General features: G+C 42.6%; 2 protein-coding genes across 2 annotated transcripts; one reads left to right on the top strand and one right to left on the bottom strand.

Moving 5' to 3' along the window:
- The first annotated feature begins 159 nt into the window (after positions 1-159).
- afg2b (AFG2 AAA ATPase homolog B) lies at positions 160-20,312 on the top strand. Its single transcript, XM_079496281.1, is given in 22 exon segments — positions 160-598; positions 2,165-2,840; positions 3,970-4,155; positions 4,395-4,679; positions 4,769-4,954; positions 5,535-5,693; positions 5,869-6,078; positions 6,193-6,414; positions 6,577-6,711; positions 7,646-7,771; positions 7,891-7,956; positions 7,958-8,015; positions 14,396-15,045; positions 16,175-16,360; positions 16,600-16,884; positions 16,974-17,159; positions 17,740-17,898; positions 18,074-18,283; positions 18,398-18,619; positions 18,782-18,916; positions 19,851-19,976; positions 20,096-20,312. Coding segments are annotated over 21 exon segments (4,521 nt in total). The 5' UTR covers positions 160-598; positions 2,165-2,249; the 3' UTR covers positions 20,234-20,312.
- LOC306920672 (putative palmitoyltransferase ZDHHC13) lies at positions 9,874-13,777 on the bottom strand. The gene is made up of 4 exons (XM_079497491.1): positions 13,699-13,777; positions 13,321-13,478; positions 12,856-12,953; positions 9,874-11,526 (listed from the first exon to the last, which is right to left on the bottom strand). The coding sequence occupies exons 1-4, from the start codon at positions 13,736-13,738 to the stop codon at positions 11,388-11,390; spliced, it is 435 nt and encodes a 144-aa protein (XP_079353617.1). The 5' UTR covers positions 13,739-13,777; the 3' UTR covers positions 9,874-11,387.
- Positions 20,313-21,540: the final 1,228 nt, after the last annotated feature.

Genomic DNA, 21,540 nt, shown 5'->3' with positions numbered 1-21,540 from the left:
TTATAGTCTAATAGTCATAGTGTATTGTTTTGTTTTACTCCATATCATATTATAGAAGAAGTCGGATTTCAAATAACGGAAGAGCATTTGCTTTTGTCCCACTCACTCATTACTATTACTATTATATACAACTTTTGCGTGAGCCTTGAAGTTGATAGCACCAGAGGAAACTGCTTCTTTGGCAACCGTCGCGAGATGGCGCCATAGGGATGGCGCTGCAGCATTGAGCCTCGGCACTGGCGTTATGGCTGGACAACTGTAAACAAACCAGGAGTGGCATTCTTTTTTTAATAATGTAGGCCTACTACTGATTTAATCACAGCCGGATGATGTTGCAAACAAAATAGAATTTCAACTGTATTTGTGTTCAGTAGTAGTGACAAAAGTAAAATGGAGCTAAATATTCACATTCTTCTATAGTTGGTCTGAAATAAACAGGTCGTTTTGGTTGGCCATCTTTTTTGCTACACCACATGGCTTTTGTTGTGTACAAGCTTGAGCTGGTAGTTTTTCTGTCAGCGTCGTTAATGTAACAGTTTTGGTCATTGTAGATTGATTGAATGCTTTATTCCAAATGTCTACTTGTTCACCCTGTCCGGTAAGTTAACGTTACATTTCGTACTAGCCTTGGATGAAGACTATAGCCTTGGATCTAGCCCGTCTCCGGACCCCCCGGGTTGAGCTCCTTTGGACCCCTAACCCATCAAAATGTCAGAAACTTTAACGTAGGGTTCCGAAAGGGGCTACCTTGGATCAAGAGTCAAGACTATAGCCCCTTTGGGACCCTTGTTTACCTTTTCTGTATTTGGGGGCTATCCGCAATACTATCATAATCATAATGTATTTGATCGAGTCAGACAGTCTGACTTATAGATACCAATAAGTAAAAGCCAGACTCGATAAAATACATCTAGTCTTGATCCAAGGCTAGATCAAGACATAGATGTTCTTATCGGCACAAACAAGGGACTAAATTCAGTTCGCTACTATGCCACCAAAATGTGGAGCGCCCTACCAACAGCCACTAAGACATGCTAATCTCTTTACTCCTTCAAAACCGCTCTCAAAGGGCACCTACGGCTGCAATTCGAAACTGGCCCCCGTAAAATTTGAATGCCCTTCCCCCTTACTGTTTGTTTCTTTTCCATTTTTTACCTCCTTGCATGATTTCCTGTTTTTATAGAAGTGTATATTTGTTCTCTCTAAATGTTCTGATGAATTGAAAATGGTGGATCCTGTTGTAAACAAGTGTAATGCTTTATCAGTGTGTCGTCCACAGTAACAGTCTTTGTATCGAGTTCTTTCATGTGAAATGTACCCATTCTGCAAACTGTTAATAAATATTTCAATCAATCAATCGAGTCTGACTTAGATATACAAATGTCAGAATCGATTAAACATGTCTTGATCCAAATTCCAAGGCTACATTCTTTACAGCTTTATTGGCATGAGAAAACATACGTTTACATTGCCAAAGCGATGTGTCAAAATATAATAAAAACAGTTGAAAATGTATGTATAAAGTTGGAGGGGGTACAGCATTTTCTAAACAGAAATATGTCACATTGCATCGTTATATACATGTTATACAGGGTATGACGCTTTTTTTAAAACAAAAAGCTCAGCATTTTTTGCAGTACTTTGGGACAAATAGCAGCATCTTTTCTCAAGACTATTTAAATAGATTTAAAAAGATTACGGCCTGGGCCGTGGCTCAGCGGTCCAGCCACCTTGGCTGGTAATCAGTCTGGCAGTGTGCCGTGGGTTCGGCTCCCGATCCCGACGGCCTTTGCTGCATGTCGCCCCCCCCACCTCTCCCCATTTCCCGTCAGCCTACTGTCTATCCCTCCAAAAAAATAAAGGCAAAAACCACAAAAAAACATTAAAAAAAAAGATTACAGTACAGGCTAAACCTGATGGAATAGAAATTATTTAATTCAACACACAATTGACATCTAATTTTGACAGCAGATGAATCGTCAGACTATAAAAGTAACTTGTTATTCTCACTTGTTTACTCACGTGTGTGTGTGTGTGTGTGTGTGTGTGTGTGTGTGTGTGTGTGTGTGTGTGTGTGTGTGTGTGTGTGTGTGTGTGTGTGTGTGTGTGTGTGTGTGTGTGTGTGTGTATGTACACGTCTGTCTGTCTTATTGTATACTCTAAGGTTTAAACAGGGTTGCAAAGCCTGAGATCATCCACCTTGTGTAGAGCGAGAGTCTTGGTTATATATAGTCATAATTCGCAAGAGGATGTCTCTCAGAGTATTGACAGTGGATTTAGCAGACAGAGGAACTCAGAGATGCAGAATGGGCCCAGGCTTGATGTCAGCTCTAGGACTGAACCTGGGCTCCCCTCTGCTGGTGTCTGTACCTGGGGGTTCCTGTCTATGCACCGCCTGGCCCAGACCCGACCTGGCTGAGGGCTTCCTTCAGATAAACTGGACATGCATCGATCCCAACCTCGTCCCTCACCCTCCAAAACTGCACAGCCTGAACCCCTGCCAGCTGACACCTGTAACCTGCCCCAAGGTGAAAAGCGTCGGCGTAACCGTGGTTTTGCATAGTGCTGAGTTCAGGAAGAACGCACCTAGACAATTTGTTCATGAACTTGTGAAAGATCTGCTGAAAGGTCTGTATGTTCACAGGAATTATGTGATAGATTTTGGGGATTTCGATACAGAGATCAAATATGTCATTGTCGAAAGGATCAACCCTGATACTGAAGATGCTGGATTCATCACCCCCAAGACCGGTGTGGAAATTGTTGCCACTCACACTCTGAGGCACTACAAAGGTCAACTACAGAGCCAACCCAGTGTTCCATTGGGGGGCCTGGATGAGGTCAGTAGCTGAAGAAAAAAAATCGTAGTTAAAATTAGAGCCATTGGTAACAGAAGCAGATCTAGAAACATGTCACACAGCACTTTGTGAGCTTGTAGATCAGTATATTCAATATGGCTTACAGGGTTAAATAAATTAATTGTTCTATATATAAACTGAAATCAGATCTATGTTTTTCAAATTGATTATAAGATTTTGACTTTTTGACAAAACATTGTTCAATAATATCCGTAAATCGATATAGGCATCGTATCAAAAACCTGTCTAAATGAGACTAAACTAGATAAAGTGCCCCTTGGGGCACAGGTCTCCACCAGGGCAGGTCAGGTTGTGGCCTCCTGGTGGCGCTATAATAGGCCAATATTGAAAGGGTGCCATTTCTTACGCTTTGGATGGCAATTGGATGATTTGAGACATTTTGTTCCAAAAATGTGTTTTGCAAAAAGCCACCTGTTGGTGGCGCTATAACAGGCCAATGTGAAAAGGGTGGGATATATTCCTCAGCCTAGTAGGAAAGTCTGTGAAAGATTCCACGTAAATTGCACGCTGCGTTCATGATTTGAGGCATTTTGTTCCAAAAATGTGTTTTGCAAAAATCCACCTGTTGGTGGCACTATAACAGACCAATATGGAAAGGGTGGGATATATTCCTCAGCCTAGTAGGAAAGTCCGTGAAAGATTTCACGTAAATTGCACGCTGCGTTCATGATTTGAAGCTTTTTGTACAAACCGGGCCAATCCTGCAAACTTTGAAAGCCAATGTTAGCCAATTAGGATGGAATATGAAATATCTGACAGATCCGGCTTGAACACATGACTATAGAGATGCTGTGTAACGATTTGCGGGATTTTTGGACAGAATCTGGAGGAGTACCGGTAATATAAAAAAACAGGCCGTTCTGGAAAATTTGGGGCAGAGGTTCATCATTGGCATCCAGGGAGTGTGTGCAAAATTTGGCACCGACCGGGTTAACGGTGCCGGAGATTAGCTGTACACAGACGGACGGACACACACACACACACGGACGGAGTGCAAAACATACTCTCTCCCCATGCCTTCGGCCTGGTGGAGATAATTCCCCAACATGTTGTGTTTTGTAACAATTTTCTTTTTTGATGATCGTTTTAGGTAAGGTCATCCCTGAGAGAAATGCTCCAGATACCACTCCTCTATCCTGCTACTCTAATATCTCTGGGGTTGTCCTGCCCCAGAGGTGTGCTGCTGGTCGGGCCTCCAGGTGTGGGGAAGACCCTATTAGTCCACAGCGTGGTGGGGGAAGTTGGAGCCAGCCTGGTTGTAGTCAACGGACCTGAGGTAGCAAGAATGTCAATGAAACTTTGTTTGTTTTGCCAAGGGAAATCAGTGTAGTAAAATGTAGCACTATGAGCTTTACTGTATGGATCCTTATTTCCTTTAATGTTTTTTTCATTGAATCTGCTTACTGGTGTTGACCTTTAGGAGAATATCTTATCTACCTAGAAACATGGAAAGGACTTCTTTGCAACCTTATTTTTAAACCAGAGTAGTAGACATGTGATAAAATTGTTTTTTAGGTGGTGGGGTCACGGCCAGGCGAGAGTGAGGAGAGATTGCGTGCCGTGTTTGAGAGTGCACGGGCTGCAGCAGAAGAGGGACCTTGTGTTCTGTTCCTAGACGAGTTGGACTCACTGTGTCCAAGAAGAACGGGATCGTCGGCACCAGAGAACCGCCTGGTTGCACAGCTCCTCACCCTAATGGATGGGATGAACCCATCTGATGGCTTCCTTATTGTCGGAGCTACCAACCAGCCTGACAGCTTGGACCCAGCATTACGCAGGCCTGGAAGATTTGACAGAGAGGTATGTATGGATCATTAGCTTCAGTAGTTTCCTGGTTTATGTATTTGACTGATAATAAAGTAAGTAATTTGTCTTGTATTTCTTTTTAGGTCATCATTGGTGCTCCAACCCTGCAGCAGAGGAAGGCTATCCTCTCTGCTCTGTGTAAGAGGATGCCCCTGTGTCCCCTTGTAGATATGGCAGACCTGGCAAAGAGGACCACGGGCTATGTGGGAGCAGACCTCAGTGCCTTGTGCAGGGAAGCTGCCATGCATGCTGTTCGGCACAGCTCACAGGTAACTACAGTACAATATATGGTAAAACAAGGGAAATGTGTGCACACTGCACAGTTGATCTGTGTTTTGATCAACCTCTGGTGGACACATTCTCCTTGGGGGCCAAAGTATAAAATCTATACTATGTAATTTGCAGACAGAGTGACATACATGCAATATATAAACAATATATGTATAGTTGTGGCTCAACTGATGACACATGAAACATAACAGTCAGTGGGCATGTTGTCGGCTGCAAGCAAGTGGAGAACTACAGAGTGGGATTCGGATGCAAAAAGCAACATCTGCAATTATTTTGACTGATTGCATTTTTGTAAGATAGATGTACTGTGTAATGTATCAACTATGATATCATAGTATGACCTAAATGTACAAGATGATACATTGACAATTTGTGTGCCTTTGTTCATCAAACAAGCCACAACCATCACATTTCAGCCAGACAAATCTTCTGCTAGTGTGACTGTGAACCCTAAGTGCAGTGATCTGGAGTTTCCAAACGGGAATGCAGTGACTGTTGAGAATTTCAGAAAGGCAAGAAAGTTTTTTTTTAATCATATTGTTGTTGAACTTATTTCAGATTGCAAGTCCGCAGACAGTAAATATGAAGCACTTTGAGGATGCTTTGAAGACTGTACGTCCCTCGTGCCTTAGGAGCAGTCTTGGGAGAACCGAGCCTGTGCCAATCTCTTGGGAGCAGATAGGAGGTCTAGACGAGGTCAAACTCAAACTCAGACAGGTACATAAGTGCTGTCATAAAGCGTAGCATGCTACTTGAATTACACACAACATAAAAACAAGCTTCTTGTGTTTGCATTGCAAAATTATTTAACAATGGAAGCCAAAGTGCAATATTCATACCTCTGTAATAATGATCACATGTAAACACAATTACATCTTCTCTGTACATCAAGAGTATTGAGTGGCCGATGAAGTATCCTGAGGCATTTGTTCGTCTGGGCCTGAGTCAGCCCAGGGGAGTGCTTCTGTATGGACCCCCAGGTTGTGCTAAGACTACCCTTGTTAGGGCTGCAGCAGCCTCTTCCCACTGTACCTTCCTGTCTGTCAGCGGGGCTGACCTCTACTCTCCTTATGTAGGAGACTCTGAGAAGGCTCTAGCTCAGGTAAAGAAACATCATGTTACTGTCATTGAGAATACCTCATGAAGGCCCTCCATTTATTTGGCTGTACGTTCCCAACATAAATGCGTCTGTCTGTCTGTCTGTCTATGTGAGTAGCTGTTCCGCCAGGCAAGGGCCTGCACGCCGTGCATCCTGTTCCTGGATGAGATTGACTCTCTGATTGGCTCAGACAGTCAGACGTCTCACAGTGTGCAGACGCGGCTCCTCTCTGTGCTTCTAAATGAGTTGGATGGGGTTGGTCTTAAAACCCTGGAGAGGAGAGGGACAGGAAAGGTTCTCCAGGTAGAGGGGGCAGAGGAGTGCCACGCAGAAAAACAGGTGAGATTTTTTAAATCACATAATATATTCTCAACCATAATATAATCTCATCCAGTGATGGGTTTGACTCATGTTTAATTTATACTCCATTGTACCACAAAGTAAATATATAATAAGGCTTGAGGTTTTTTTTTAACATGCATGCATCATTCTTACTGCCAGTTGGAGTACCTTGAAGTATGCAACAATGACGTGATGATAGTAGCTGCGACTAACCGACCAGACTCCTTAGACAGTGCCCTCCTTAGGCCTGGGAGACTAGACCACATAATCTATGTCCCTCCACCTGATCAACAGGTAAGTCATGCATCCAGTGTTTTTGAATTATGATGCTATTAATTTTCCGTCGTATCTCAAGGTGGCACACAGACTTACATACACACACATAAGATTTCGTTTATCTGTGTCCGACATAACTCGGGCGCCATCCGACCAAAAAGGCCTCAAACTTGATGTGTGTCTCATATGACCCAGGGTTGTGTGCAGTGCTGAGTGGCAATTCAATCGGAACAACGGTTTCAGTGAAACGGAAAAAAACATATCTATCCCAGGGTCTGCTGAGGATGCTCAGCAGAACACGTCTGTGTTTTGGGCAGTGTATGCAACTATGCATCAGCTTCCCTGATTGGCCAACCCGACCTGTCAAGCTTCACGGATTGGTGACGCTTTGCATCGTTTATGCCTTAGACAGTATCCCATTGGCTAAACCCCACCCGTCGTCTAAACTGTTTGGCCGGAGATTAGCTGTTCACGGACGGACGGACAAGGGGCAAAACATGGTCTCGGCCACGCCTTCGGCCTGGCGGAGGCAATAGTGGCAGCGTGTGCAACGGAACAGAAAGTACAAGACCTGTGGTCATAGTGAAGGAAGCGAACAAAAGTGGCTGCATGGAGAAAAATACCATGCGCGTGGAGCTGAGAGGTACCACGAGTACATCAGATAACAGGAATATTGCACAATGGGTGGAGCACGTATCCCCATCTTGGATTGTTCCCGACTTGCATGGCCCCGAGTAGGCCTGGCGCCGGTCAAGTACAGTTTATATATAAATTGCACAAAGATATAATATTATTTGTGTATGAACTACCAGACAAGCTCCTGTAGAGCTTATAACAATGATATCAAGTATGAACACATCGTTGTTGTTTTAAACCACAAAACCACTGGGTCAAACCTCTTGGCCCTTCAAATGTAATAACATAAAAGAAAATATTGTTTGTGCTTACTCAGGCTCGTCTGGCCATCTTGAAGGTGTGCACAGAGAAGATGCCTCTGGCTGCCGATGTATGTCTGGAACAGCTAGCAGATCAGACTGAGCTTTACTCTGGAGCTGATCTGGAGAATCTGTGTAAAGAGGTAATGTGTAGCAAAACATACGCTATTAACACCCGTCTTCATGTAATCAAGCATATAGCAATATCCCCTGTGTTGGCATAGAATGAAAGGCTTAACACAGTTTTTCTTTCTTTTTTCAGGCTGCTCTATTGACCCTGCAAGAAGAGGGCATGGAGGCCTCAGCTATTAAACACCAATACTTTCTCAAAATCTCTCAACATGATGAGGCCCTCTCTCACTGCACAACAGATCCAAATGTACCAAAAAAACCATTGAGATGACTATTGGCAATAATCATATTTATTATCATTTAATTTAACTTTCTAATTTGGATTTGAGCAAAATGCTCATGATGTGGAAATAAAATGATGTGAACAAAACATCCTGCTGAATTTGCAATTGTTTGCTCTGTTATTTGCAGTTCATCAAATCCATATTATTATTCTATAAGTTCAGGGTTTTATTTTTATTTTACATGATTAGTTACAAATTGGCCAAATTGGTTACAAATTAGTTTAAATAGAATAACCACAAGAGGACACTGGATTTCAATACATCAAGTAAATTGTGTGTGTACCCTATGGTGTGTACAGTATGGGCTCCATTTTTGTCCCCGCTAAACCCCTTATCCCTAAACTTCTTTGCCTTTTTTTACTATTTTGCAAACATTTTTGAATAGTTAAAATGGCCACAACGTGTCAATGTAGATTGGCTAGTTGAACTATTCAAAAATGTTTTTCAAAATAGTAAAAAAGTAAAAGAAGTTTAGGGATAAGGGGTTTAGCAGTGACGAAAATGGAGCCCTATGTGTCTTACATCTTGGGTCAGGCAGGGACCCCCAGCGGTACTTGAGGGGGTAAATAATGCGACTACAGAATGTACAAGAATGTCTATTAATTAGTCCTCACAATAAAGTGGTAAAAAAAAAATCTACTCACTTTGAGTCAGGAGGGCTGTGGTCACTTCAGAAACCCACCTACCAGTGACATCAATGGGGATCCATTGATCCAAGAATGGATAATCAACACCTGGCTACATAGTCACAAATGTATGGACAAATTTGTAATTTAAATGAACCGGTTGTAAAGATCTGCAAGAACCTTTATTTTCAAATGTGCACATTTTTTCATGAAAATCAAACAAATACACAAATGTGCAAAAAATATTCTTGCATTTATTGAGTTGTGTATCCAGTGCAAGTACCTCATAGCACACCTTCTGTGGTGTGGTGTATTGGACAACAAAAACCAATAGGCCTACCTATACAATTGTTTTTTTATTATCAAGTTCTGTACATAACAAATTGCACTCACTGGTGATTCAATACACCAAGTGGATTCACTGCTGAACACTCAAGTGGTGTGGTGCTGCGTGAACCAACCTCAGTTGAATTGAATTCAGTTTGAGGAAGAACATGCGTTCGCGGGAAGGTCAGACTTTGCAAATTAGTGACAAATTCTTCCAACTTGTCTAGTGGAGAAGATAAGTGGCACTGGCCAAAATGCTGATGTGGCTACGTTTTGCTTTCAAAAGGCATCTGCAAAAGCTGCAAATAGTTTTTACAGGACAATGAAAAGAACAGAAAACCGATTGTGATTTAGGTAGAAATGTGTCGTTTTCCAACATACTCAAGTTAACAAGAAGTTACATTTGTCACAAATCAGCAACGTGTGTGAGATAAGTTTCCTCCTTCACTTATCTGACTTGGTAGGCCGTTCACATATTTCGTGGCGGAAAGTTCTGTGTCCAATATACCAACAACACCATGACATTGCTTAGATTTAAGTTGGAGCTGGTTAAAGGTAGGGCAACAGATAACGGACAACTTCATATATTGGACATAATATGCCATATCTAGAGAACAATATCAGTTGCTTTTTACATAATTATATCATGAACTGGACGACATCACAAGTGGAGGAAGTTGCTAGTTATATTAACTGTGGATGGTATATTGACCTATGAATGTATATTGTAAATGTCTAGCATTCAAAACCAGCTTAGCTATACGCTCTGGAAGCCTTTCTATGATTAAAAGTAAATGTATATGATGCAGGTGTCCCTGTACAGTATTTGAGTATGAAGAACTCTGGCAGGTAAATACTTTCAAAACGGACGTCACAGACTTTACACAAAAATATAAATAAAATATATTTTCTGGATTATGGGAAATGTTGGAGTTGAGGTGGATTTAGCTGTTCAAACAGATAAAAAAAATCCCACCCGTGTGAAGTGAGTGGTGCAACTCCGTGTAGGGGTCTTCATGGGGTCCCCGGAAGTTCCAGACCCACAGGAAGGCGGCCAGGGTGCCAGCCAGATTCCGGCGAGCCGCCCCGCGTCCGAAACGGTTGAGAATGACAGTTACAGTGTGGGGGTCCACAGGGGGTCCCTCTACTGTACCACCCCAAATCAAAGTTAATATGTGTATGTTTGTTAGGCTGCCCAACAGTGACACTTGGTTGTGAAAACCAACCAAAAGCTATTTTCGTGCTCAGACACACCCAGGGACACAGCCAGCCAGCCAGAGACACATACTGTGGCTGTCTATAGGAGTGGTTGCACCACTCAAAAATGATAACATATTCATGTCATTCATTCAATGTTTTCCACATAAGTTGAATTTCCAGCATTCAAAATCATCTGTTGCCCTGTCTTTAATGTTAGGGACAAGGTTGGAATTATGGTCTGCCAATCCTACCAAAGGAGTTGGAACTCATAGCAGGATCGGCCTAATGGTGCTGCCTGAGGCATCTCAGGAAAAAAGGGGTAAACTGCAGCCATCTTGCTAATGAAATGGCAGCATACAGTACCACTTTTAACGCCTTGCTTCAAGAAAGAAGCATAATGACCATTCATGTACTATAATGTGCCAAAATAACCTGTAACTGAAGCAACTTGTTACCAATTCTCTTTTCAGGGTAATAATTAAGGCTGATGAAAAGAGAACATCCTTGTGTGTTGAAATTGGAATGTAGAAAATGTGGATCTTTCTCAAACATACCTTTAACAGTGGTTCTCCACTCACATTAATGTTTTACTGACCATGGACTCACCAGCCAAGAGAATAACAATCACCAATTGATTTAAATTGCTCTTCCTCCTGTAAGAATGTCTCACAAAAATTGGAACTTTGTTTTATAATCTGTTATAAAACCTGTTTCACAGAGACTGCATGCACTGTGACCAAAGAAAGGCGGTTTAAAAGACAGGCACAAGATGTCAATATCAGCGTACTAGTGGTCATTCATTATTAAACATGCCTGTTTTTTTCCCTTTTACAAAACCCATAAAATACATCTTAAAGATTGTTTCATGTGATTAAAAAATAGGCAGAAGTGTTTATAAAAAAAAGATTATACAAACATCATATACAATTTAAGCCTTCAAAAAAGAGAAACCGTTGATTCAGCTTTACCCAAATTAACACGTCGCTGACCTCCCATTTGCTCGTTTATAGTCAAGTATCAAGGCAGCAGCATCTCAAGAAACCAACTTGTTGCACATTGCTTTGTGTTGATTTCCCCTATTTTATAGTGGTCTCCCTTCACGTGCAGTCAAAGCTTCAGTAAATAAATAAGCCCTGTCCATTTGTTCCAGAACCATGGATCCACAGCCCTGAGAGGGATGGGGGGGTGGTTCAGACCAGGTCGGGGGGCCCAAAACTGTGTTGGTCTCGGCCGAGCGGGAACTGCTGGGTCCAGTCGATGATAGCTGGCTTGTACAGGCCACAGCAACGCAGCTGGAAGAAGGCTACCAGATTTCGAACTACACCCAAGCTACACAGGAAGAAAAGGAGGGCATGATGGTTAAATATAATGGATAGTATACTATAAATATAGTGGAGGTAGTAGACACTTTTAAATACTTAGGCACATATATTGACAGCAAACTCAATTTCAGTGAAAATACTGACCAGATTTTTAAAACTTGTAACCAACGTCTCCACCTACTACGCAAGCTCAACTCCTTTAGAGTGAGCAAGCATATTATGGAAACGGTCTATAAAAACCTGATTTTGGCAATGTGGTATGGAAAATTGGAAATCTAAATGTAGGAAATCTAAATGTAGGAAGAAGCAAGCTGCAGCGAATAGTAAACCTTCATACCAAATGCCATTAAGGCACTAAATGATACCATGTCTCGCTAGATTTGTTTTTCCAATGTATTTGCCACTGTTGTCCTGCACTTTTGTTTTGCCATGAGGAAATAATTGTGTTAAGTGTTTGTTTTTTACTGTTGAGATCGAAGACAAATTTCCACACGTGGACAAATAAATTAAACTAACTAACTAACTAAAAGCCCCAGTGGGGTTCAAGCCCAGTACCATATTGCTGTGAGAGAACAGCAGAGTCACAAATAACATATTTGAAATGTATTTATGAGGTATTTCTACTCCATTGAACTGGACAGCAGGGAATAACTGGGAAGAATGAATGGAACCAGGGGCGGATTTACTGTAGGCAAAGGCAGGCAGATGCCTTACTTTGCTACGTTTCTGCCTCCCCTCCGACAATATAGGCGATATCATTTAAAATTATATCGCCTAGCCGGTAGCCGGCTAGCCGCTACTCAAGGCCGACAGAGTGTATCAGACAGAAGAATACACATCTATTATCTGTGTCCTGCGTCGCAGCAAGGTCTGGAGGGGTTTGAGTCACAATCTGGTGTCTGGTATGAAATCCCCCGCCCCTCCCCCCCATTCACAGTGACGACATATAAACACCACACACACGTCCAGACCTCATTCTTCATTTGATTGTTGAGAAAGCAGAGCAGAGACACAGCAATAGCACCGGAGAAAGAAAGAAGTTTGTCCATGGCAAACTTATTTTAGATGTGAGGACGCCTAAACCTGTGCGGTAGGGTAGGCTACTACCAAGGCACTGCCAGTGCTTACACCAGCCCCACTCACCACCACCACCTGCCCTCAATGTGCTTCACAAAGAGAATGAAAAATATCTATGTACTGTATATGTGAACAGATATAGAATAGGCTTGCTTAAAATATGACAGTTGTCGCAGATCTCAGATCATCGGGATGTTTCTTTCAGACTGCAGACTAAAACTAAGACATTTGTGATCCGTTATAAACAAAGGTTACTCACTTGTAGGGGTTTTGTCTCAGAGAGATGGGTTGTGGTTGTTTTCTCTGGTGGTGCATCAGGTTTATTCTCTCTGCGGTCGTAAGACCCAGGAAAGCAATCTGTTCAAAAAGAGAAACACACTTTACTGTTATTGCCATGACAGTGATGCGATGCACCACAGCGAAAACATCAACCCATGATTGACATCCTCGTCACAAGGGATCAGTCGTTTAGTTTCTCTCAATGTCCTTGCATACATTCATTTAGTGAGGTTCTGGTTGGTGTTTGGTGTGTGACGTCGCACCCATACCCAGAAGAGATGGCTCCTTACATTCTATAATACATAGGGCCATGCTGGAATTGACTAATGGTGCGGACAACATCATCGAAAGGCCAGACCGCACCAATGCAACTACTTGCAACAAAACTGTAGCCATGATCAGAAAATAATAATATAAACTTACACATGTACACACACATACACACCTGGTAAAGCTGCATCAGCACTAATACGGAGGACCAGGCAGTGTGATAGAAGGCCAAGCAGAATATGCTGAGCACCCAGGCAGAGCAGTTCACCACAGCTGATAGGACACCCCATACCCCCTGCTCCTCATAATGCATAGGGCAGTGTTTCCGCCAGTCTGAAAGAACACCACAGCATTTTACACTGGAAACACTAGAATAATAATCCTTTACACATGGAAAAACTCATTTAATAATGTGATTTGTGGTTAATAAGTAAAAGTATCACAAGTTCACAACTCACTGAGAGTAAAGAGTGCATGAAAATAGCAATATATAATGGACCATATTGGAAAATGTACAGGTCTGCATTGAGGATATTGATTTTAGCTAACTCACACATGATACAGCCATAGAACATCCATGCTCCCATCATCATGAGGGACAACAGAAAAAGAATGAAGAAGTGATGATTCCTTGCACCTGACAGCAGATACAGGACAATTGGTTAGAGACAATATTGATTGATTGACGTGGAAATGTGGGGTCCACTGGGGAACATTTCAGGGAGTCTACATCAAGGGGCCAGTGAGGCTATTCAACGTTGAAGGTCTGGGCCCTAGTGGTAGGAGGAGGGACTACAGGCGGACCCGTGGATTCATGACCGGGAAACCCTGTGCAGCTGGGCTTTAACATTGAGCGCTCGGTTGCATACGTCACCCCGGACCTCAAAGTTGAGGTCCGGAAAAAAAAATAAGGCAAAAACCACAAAAAAACATTAAAAAAAAAGATTACAGTACAGGCTAAACCTGATGGAATAGAAATTATTTAATTCAACACACAATTGACATCTAATTTTGACAGCAGATGAATCGTCAGACTATAAAAGTAACTTGTTATTCTCACTTGTTTACTCACGTGTGTGTGTGTGTGTGTGTGTGTGTGTGTGTGTGTGTGTGTGTGTGTGTGTGTGTGTGTGTGTGTGTGTGTGTGTGTGTGTGTGTGTGTGTGTGTGTGTGTGTGTGTGTGTGTGTATGTACACGTCTGTCTGTCTTATTGTATACTCTAAGGTTTAAACAGGGTTGCAAAGCCTGAGATCATCCACCTTGTGTAGAGCGAGAGTCTTGGTTATATATAGTCATAATTCGCAAGAGGATGTCTCTCAGAGTATTGACAGTGGATTTAGCAGACAGAGGAACTCAGAGATGCAGAATGGGCCCAGGCTTGATGTCAGCTCTAGGACTGAACCTGGGCTCCCCTCTGCTGGTGTCTGTACCTGGGGGTTCCTGTCTATGCACCGCCTGGCCCAGACCCGACCTGGCTGAGGGCTTCCTTCAGATAAACTGGACATGCATCGATCCCAACCTCGTCCCTCACCCTCCAAAACTGCACAGCCTGAACCCCTGCCAGCTGACACCTGTAACCTGCCCCAAGGTGAAAAGCGTCGGCGTAACCGTGGTTTTGCATAGTGCTGAGTTCAGGAAGAACGCACCTAGACAATTTGTTCATGAACTTGTGAAAGATCTGCTGAAAGGTCTGTATGTTCACAGGAATTATGTGATAGATTTTGGGGATTTCGATACAGAGATCAAATATGTCATTGTCGAAAGGATCAACCCTGATACTGAAGATGCTGGATTCATCACCCCCAAGACCGGTGTGGAAATTGTTGCCACTCACACTCTGAGGCACTACAAAGGTCAACTACAGAGCCAACCCAGTGTTCCATTGGGGGGCCTGGATGAGGTCAGTAGCTGAAGAAAAAAAATCGTAGTTAAAATTAGAGCCATTGGTAACAGAAGCAGATCTAGAAACATGTCACACAGCACTTTGTGAGCTTGTAGATCAGTATATTCAATATGGCTTACAGGGTTAAATAAATTAATTGTTCTATATATAAACTGAAATCAGATCTATGTTTTTCAAATTGATTATAAGATTTTGACTTTTTGACAAAACATTGTTCAATAATATCCGTAAATCGATATAGGCATCGTATCAAAAACCTGTCTAAATGAGACTAAACTAGATAAAGTGCCCCTTGGGGCACAGGTCTCCACCAGGGCAGGTCAGGTTGTGGCCTCCTGGTGGCGCTATAATAGGCCAATATTGAAAGGGTGCCATTTCTTACGCTTTGGATGGCAATTGGATGATTTGAGACATTTTGTTCCAAAAATGTGTTTTGCAAAAAGCCACCTGTTGGTGGCGCTATAACAGGCCAATGTGAAAAGGGTGGGATATATTCCTCAGCCTAGTAGGAAAGTCTGTGAAAGATTCCACGTAAATTGCACGCTGCGTTCATGATTTGAGGCATTTTGTTCCAAAAATGTGTTTTGCAAAAATCCACCTGTTGGTGGCACTATAACAGACCAATATGGAAAGGGTGGGATATATTCCTCAGCCTAGTAGGAAAGTCCGTGAAAGATTTCACGTAAATTGCACGCTGCGTTCATGATTTGAAGCTTTTTGTACAAACCGGGCCAATCCTGCAAACTTTGAAAGCCAATGTTAGCCAATTAGGATGGAATATGAAATATCTGACAGATCCGGCTTGAACACATGACTATAGAGATGCTGTGTAACGATTTGCGGGATTTTTGGACAGAATCTGGAGGAGTACCGGTAATATAAAAAAACAGGCCGTTCTGGAAAATTTGGGGCAGAGGTTCATCATTGGCATCCAGGGAGTGTGTGCAAAATTTGGCACCGACCGGGTTAACGGTGCCGGAGATTAGCTGTACACAGACGGACGGACACACACACACACACGGACGGAGTGCAAAACATACTCTCTCCCCATGCCTTCGGCCTGGTGGAGATAATTCCCCAACATGTTGTGTTTTGTAACAATTTTCTTTTTTGATGATCGTTTTAGGTAAGGTCATCCCTGAGAGAAATGCTCCAGATACCACTCCTCTATCCTGCTACTCTAATATCTCTGGGGTTGTCCTGCCCCAGAGGTGTGCTGCTGGTCGGGCCTCCAGGTGTGGGGAAGACCCTATTAGTCCACAGCGTGGTGGGGGAAGTTGGAGCCAGCCTGGTTGTAGTCAACGGACCTGAGGTAGCAAGAATGTCAATGAAACTTTGTTTGTTTTGCCAAGGGAAATCAGTGTAGTAAAATGTAGCACTATGAGCTTTACTGTATGGATCCTTATTTCCTTTAATGTTTTTTTCATTGAATCTGCTTACTGGTGTTGACCTTTAGGAGAATATCTTATCTACCTAGAAACATGGAAAGGACTTCTTTGCAACCTTATTTTTAAACCAGAGTAGTAGACATGTGATAAAATTGTTTTTTAGGTGGTGGGGTCACGGCCAGGCGAGAGTGAGGAGAGATTGCGTGCCGTGTTTGAGAGTGCACGGGCTGCAGCAGAAGAGGGACCTTGTGTTCTGTTCCTAGACGAGTTGGACTCACTGTGTCCAAGAAGAACGGGATCGTCGGCACCAGAGAACCGCCTGGTTGCACAGCTCCTCACCCTAATGGATGGGATGAACCCATCTGATGGCTTCCTTATTGTCGGAGCTACCAACCAGCCTGACAGCTTGGACCCAGCATTACGCAGGCCTGGAAGATTTGACAGAGAGGTATGTATGGATCATTAGCTTCAGTAGTTTCCTGGTTTATGTATTTGACTGATAATAAAGTAAGTAATTTGTCTTGTATTTCTTTTTAGGTCATCATTGGTGCTCCAACCCTGCAGCAGAGGAAGGCTATCCTCTCTGCTCTGTGTAAGAGGATGCCCCTGTGTCCCCTTGTAGATATGGCAGACCTGGCAAAGAGGACCACGGGCTATGTGGGAGCAGACCTCAGTGCCTTGTGCAGGGAAGCTGCCATGCATGCTGTTCGGCACAGCTCACAGGTAACTACAGTACAATATATGGTAAAACAAGGGAAATGTGTGCACACTGCACAGTTGATCTGTGTTTTGATCAACCTCTGGTGGACACATTCTCCTTGGGGGCCAAAGTATAAAATCTATACTATGTAATTTGCAGACAGAGTGACATACATGCAATATATAAACAATATATGTATAGTTGTGGCTCAACTGATGACACATGAAACATAACAGTCAGTGGGCATGTTGTCGGCTGCAAGCAAGTGGAGAACTACAGAGTGGGATTCGGATGCAAAAAGCAACATCTGCAATTATTTTGACTGATTGCATTTTTGTAAGATAGATGTACTGTGTAATGTATCAACTATGATATCATAGTATGACCTAAATGTACAAGATGATACATTGACAATTTGTGTGCCTTTGTTCATCAAACAAGCCACAACCATCACATTTCAGCCAGACAAATCTTCTGCTAGTGTGACTGTGAACCCTAAGTGCAGTGATCTGGAGTTTCCAAACGGGAATGCAGTGACTGTTGAGAATTTCAGAAAGGCAAGAAAGTTTTTTTTTAATCATATTGTTGTTGAACTTATTTCAGATTGCAAGTCCGCAGACAGTAAATATGAAGCACTTTGAGGATGCTTTGAAGACTGTACGTCCCTCGTGCCTTAGGAGCAGTCTTGGGAGAACCGAGCCTGTGCCAATCTCTTGGGAGCAGATAGGAGGTCTAGACGAGGTCAAACTCAAACTCAGACAGGTACATAAGTGCTGTCATAAAGCGTAGCATGCTACTTGAATTACACACAACATAAAAACAAGCTTCTTGTGTTTGCATTGCAAAATTATTTAACAATGGAAGCCAAAGTGCAATATTCATACCTCTGTAATAATGATCACATGTAAACACAATTACATCTTCTCTGTACATCAAGAGTATTGAGTGGCCGATGAAGTATCCTGAGGCATTTGTTCGTCTGGGCCTGAGTCAGCCCAGGGGAGTGCTTCTGTATGGACCCCCAGGTTGTGCTAAGACTACCCTTGTTAGGGCTGCAGCAGCCTCTTCCCACTGTACCTTCCTGTCTGTCAGCGGGGCTGACCTCTACTCTCCTTATGTAGGAGACTCTGAGAAGGCTCTAGCTCAGGTAAAGAAACATCATGTTACTGTCATTGAGAATACCTCATGAAGGCCCTCCATTTATTTGGCTGTACGTTCCCAACATAAATGCGTCTGTCTGTCTGTCTGTCTATGTGAGTAGCTGTTCCGCCAGGCAAGGGCCTGCACGCCGTGCATCCTGTTCCTGGATGAGATTGACTCTCTGATTGGCTCAGACAGTCAGACGTCTCACAGTGTGCAGACGCGGCTCCTCTCTGTGCTTCTAAATGAGTTGGATGGGGTTGGTCTTAAAACCCTGGAGAGGAGAGGGACAGGAAAGGTTCTCCAGGTAGAGGGGGCAGAGGAGTGCCACGCAGAAAAACAGGTGAGATTTTTTAAATCACATAATATATTCTCAACCATAATATAATCTCATCCAGTGATGGGTTTGACTCATGTTTAATTTATACTCCATTGTACCACAAAGTAAATATATAATAAGGCTTGAGGTTTTTTTTTAACATGCATGCATCATTCTTACTGCCAGTTGGAGTACCTTGAAGTATGCAACAATGACGTGATGATAGTAGCTGCGACTAACCGACCAGACTCCTTAGACAGTGCCCTCCTTAGGCCTGGGAGACTAGACCACATAATCTATGTCCCTCCACCTGATCAACAGGTAAGTCATGCATCCAGTGTTTTTGAATTATGATGCTATTAATTTTCCGTCGTATCTCAAGGTGGCACACAGACTTACATACACACACATAAGATTTCGTTTATCTGTGTCCGACATAACTCGGGCGCCATCCGACCAAAAAGGCCTCAAACTTGATGTGTGTCTCATATGACCCAGGGTTGTGTGCAGTGCTGAGTGGCAATTCAATCGGAACAACGGTTTCAGTGAAACGGAAAAAAACATATCTATCCCAGGGTCTGCTGAGGATGCTCAGCAGAACACGTCTGTGTTTTGGGCAGTGTATGCAACTATGCATCAGCTTCCCTGATTGGCCAACCCGACCTGTCAAGCTTCACGGATTGGTGACGCTTTGCATCGTTTATGCCTTAGACAGTATCCCATTGGCTAAACCCCACCCGTCGTCTAAACTGTTTGGCCGGAGATTAGCTGTTCACGGACGGACGGACAAGGGGCAAAACATGGTCTCGGCCACGCCTTCGGCCTGGCGGAGGCAATAGTGGCAGCGTGTGCAACGGAACAGAAAGTACAAGACCTGTGGTCATAGTGAAGGAAGCGAACAAAAGTGGCTGCATGGAGAAAAATACCATGCGCGTGGAGCTGAGAGGTACCACGAGTACATCAGATAACAGGAATATTGCACAATGGGTGGAGCACGTATCCCCATCTTGGATTGTTCCCGACTTGCATGGCCCCGAGTAGGCCTGGCGCCGGTCAAGTACAGTTTATATATAAATTGCACAAAGATATAATATTATTTGTGTATGAACTACCAGACAAGCTCCTGTAGAGCTTATAACAATGATATCAAGTATGAACACATCGTTGTTGTTTTAAACCACAAAACCACTGGGTCAAACCTCTTGGCCCTTCAAATGTAATAACATAAAAGAAAATATTGTTTGTGCTTACTCAGGCTCGTCTGGCCATCTTGAAGGTGTGCACAGAGAAGATGCCTCTGGCTGCCGATGTATGTCTGGAACAGCTAGCAGATCAGACTGAGCTTTACTCTGGAGCTGATCTGGAGAATCTGTGTAAAGAGGTAATGTGTAGCAAAACATACGCTATTAACACCCGTCTTCATGTAATCAAGCATATAGCAATATCCCCTGTGTTGGCATAGAATGAAAGGCTTAACACAGTTTTTCTTTCTTTTTTCAGGCTGCTCTATTGACCCTGCAAGAAGAGGGCATGGAGGCCTCAGCTATTAAACACCAATACTTTCTCAAATCTCTCAACATGATGAGGCCCTCTCTCACTGCACAACAGATCCAAATGTACCAAAAACCATTGAGATGACTATTGGCAATAATCATATTTATTATCATTTAATTTAACTTTCTAATTTGGATTTGAGCAAAATGCTCATGATGTGGAAATAAAATGATGTGAACAAAACATCCTGCTGAATTTGCAATTGTTTGCTCTGTTATTTGCAGTTCATCAAATCCATATTATTATTCTATAAGTTCAGGGTTTTATTTTTATTTTACATGATTAGTTACAAATTGGCCAAATTGGTTACAAATTAGTTTAAATAGAATAACCACAAGAGGACACTGGATTTCAATACATCAAGTAAATTGTGTGTGTACCCTATGGTGTGTACAGTATGGGCTCCATTTTTGTCCCCGCTAAACCCCTTATCCCTAAACTTCTTTGCCTTTTTTTACTATTTTGCAAAACATTTTTGAATAGTTAAAATGGCCACAACGTGTCAATGTAGATTGGCTAGTTGAACTATTCAAAAATGTTTTTCAAAATAGTAAAAAAGTAAAAGAAGTTTAGGGATAAGGGGTTTAGCAGTGACGAAAATGGAGCCCTATGTGTCTTACATCTTGGGTCAGGCAGGGACCCCCAGCGGTACTTGAGGGGGTAAATAATGCGACTACAGAATGTACAAGAATGTCTATTAATTAGTCCTCACAATAAAGTGGTAAAAAAAAATCTACTCACTTTGAGTCAGGAGGGCTGTGGTCACTTCAGAAACCCACCTACCAGTGACATCAATGGGGATCCATTGATCCAAGAATGGATAATCAACACCTGGCTACATAGTCACAAATGTATGGACAAATTTGTAATTTAAATGAACCGGTTGTAAAGATCTGCAAGAACCTTTATTTTCAAATGTGCACATTTTTCATGAAAATCAAACAAATACACAAATGTGCAAAAAATATTCTTGCATTTATTGAGTTGTGTATCCAGTGCAAGTACCTCATAGCACACCTTCTGTGGTGTGGTGTATTGGACAACAAAAACCAATAGGCCTACCTATACAATTGTTTTTTTATTATCAAGTTCTGTACATAACAAATTGCACTCACTGGTGATTCAATACACCAAGTGGATTCACTGCTGAACACTCAAGTGGTGTGGTGCTGCGTGAACCAACCTCAGTTGAATTGAATTCAGTTTGAGGAAGAACATGCGTTCGCGGGAAGGTCAGACTTTGCAAATTAGTGACAAATTCTTCCAACTTGTCTAGTGGAGAAGATAAGTGGCACTGGCCAAAATGCTGATGTGGCTACGTTTTGCTTTCAAAAGGCATCTGCAAAAGCTGCAAATAGTTTTTACAGGACAATGAAAAGAACAGAAAACCG

Source organism: Electrona antarctica (assembly GCF_951216825.1).
Source record: "Electrona antarctica genome assembly, chromosome: 3".
Taxonomy (NCBI): Eukaryota; Metazoa; Chordata; class Actinopteri; order Myctophiformes; family Myctophidae; genus Electrona; species Electrona antarctica.
The sequence above is the reverse complement of the archived record's forward strand: the minus strand, read 5'-3'. Positions and strand labels throughout refer to the sequence as shown.

Excerpts from the sequence above, each read along its gene's own strand:
- LOC306920672 (XM_079497491.1), bottom strand. The coding sequence starts at position 13,738 with ATGATGATGGGAGCATGGATGTTCTATGGCTGTATCATGT. Across the intron at positions 13,479-13,698 it reads GTTCTATGGCTGTATCATGT|ACTGGCGGAAACACTGCCCT; the intron begins GTGAGTTAGCTA and ends GTGTTCTTTCAG. Across the intron at positions 11,527-12,855 it reads CTGAGACAAAACCCCTACAA|CTTGGGTGTAGTTCGAAATC; the intron begins GTGAGTAACCTT and ends CTTCCTGTGTAG.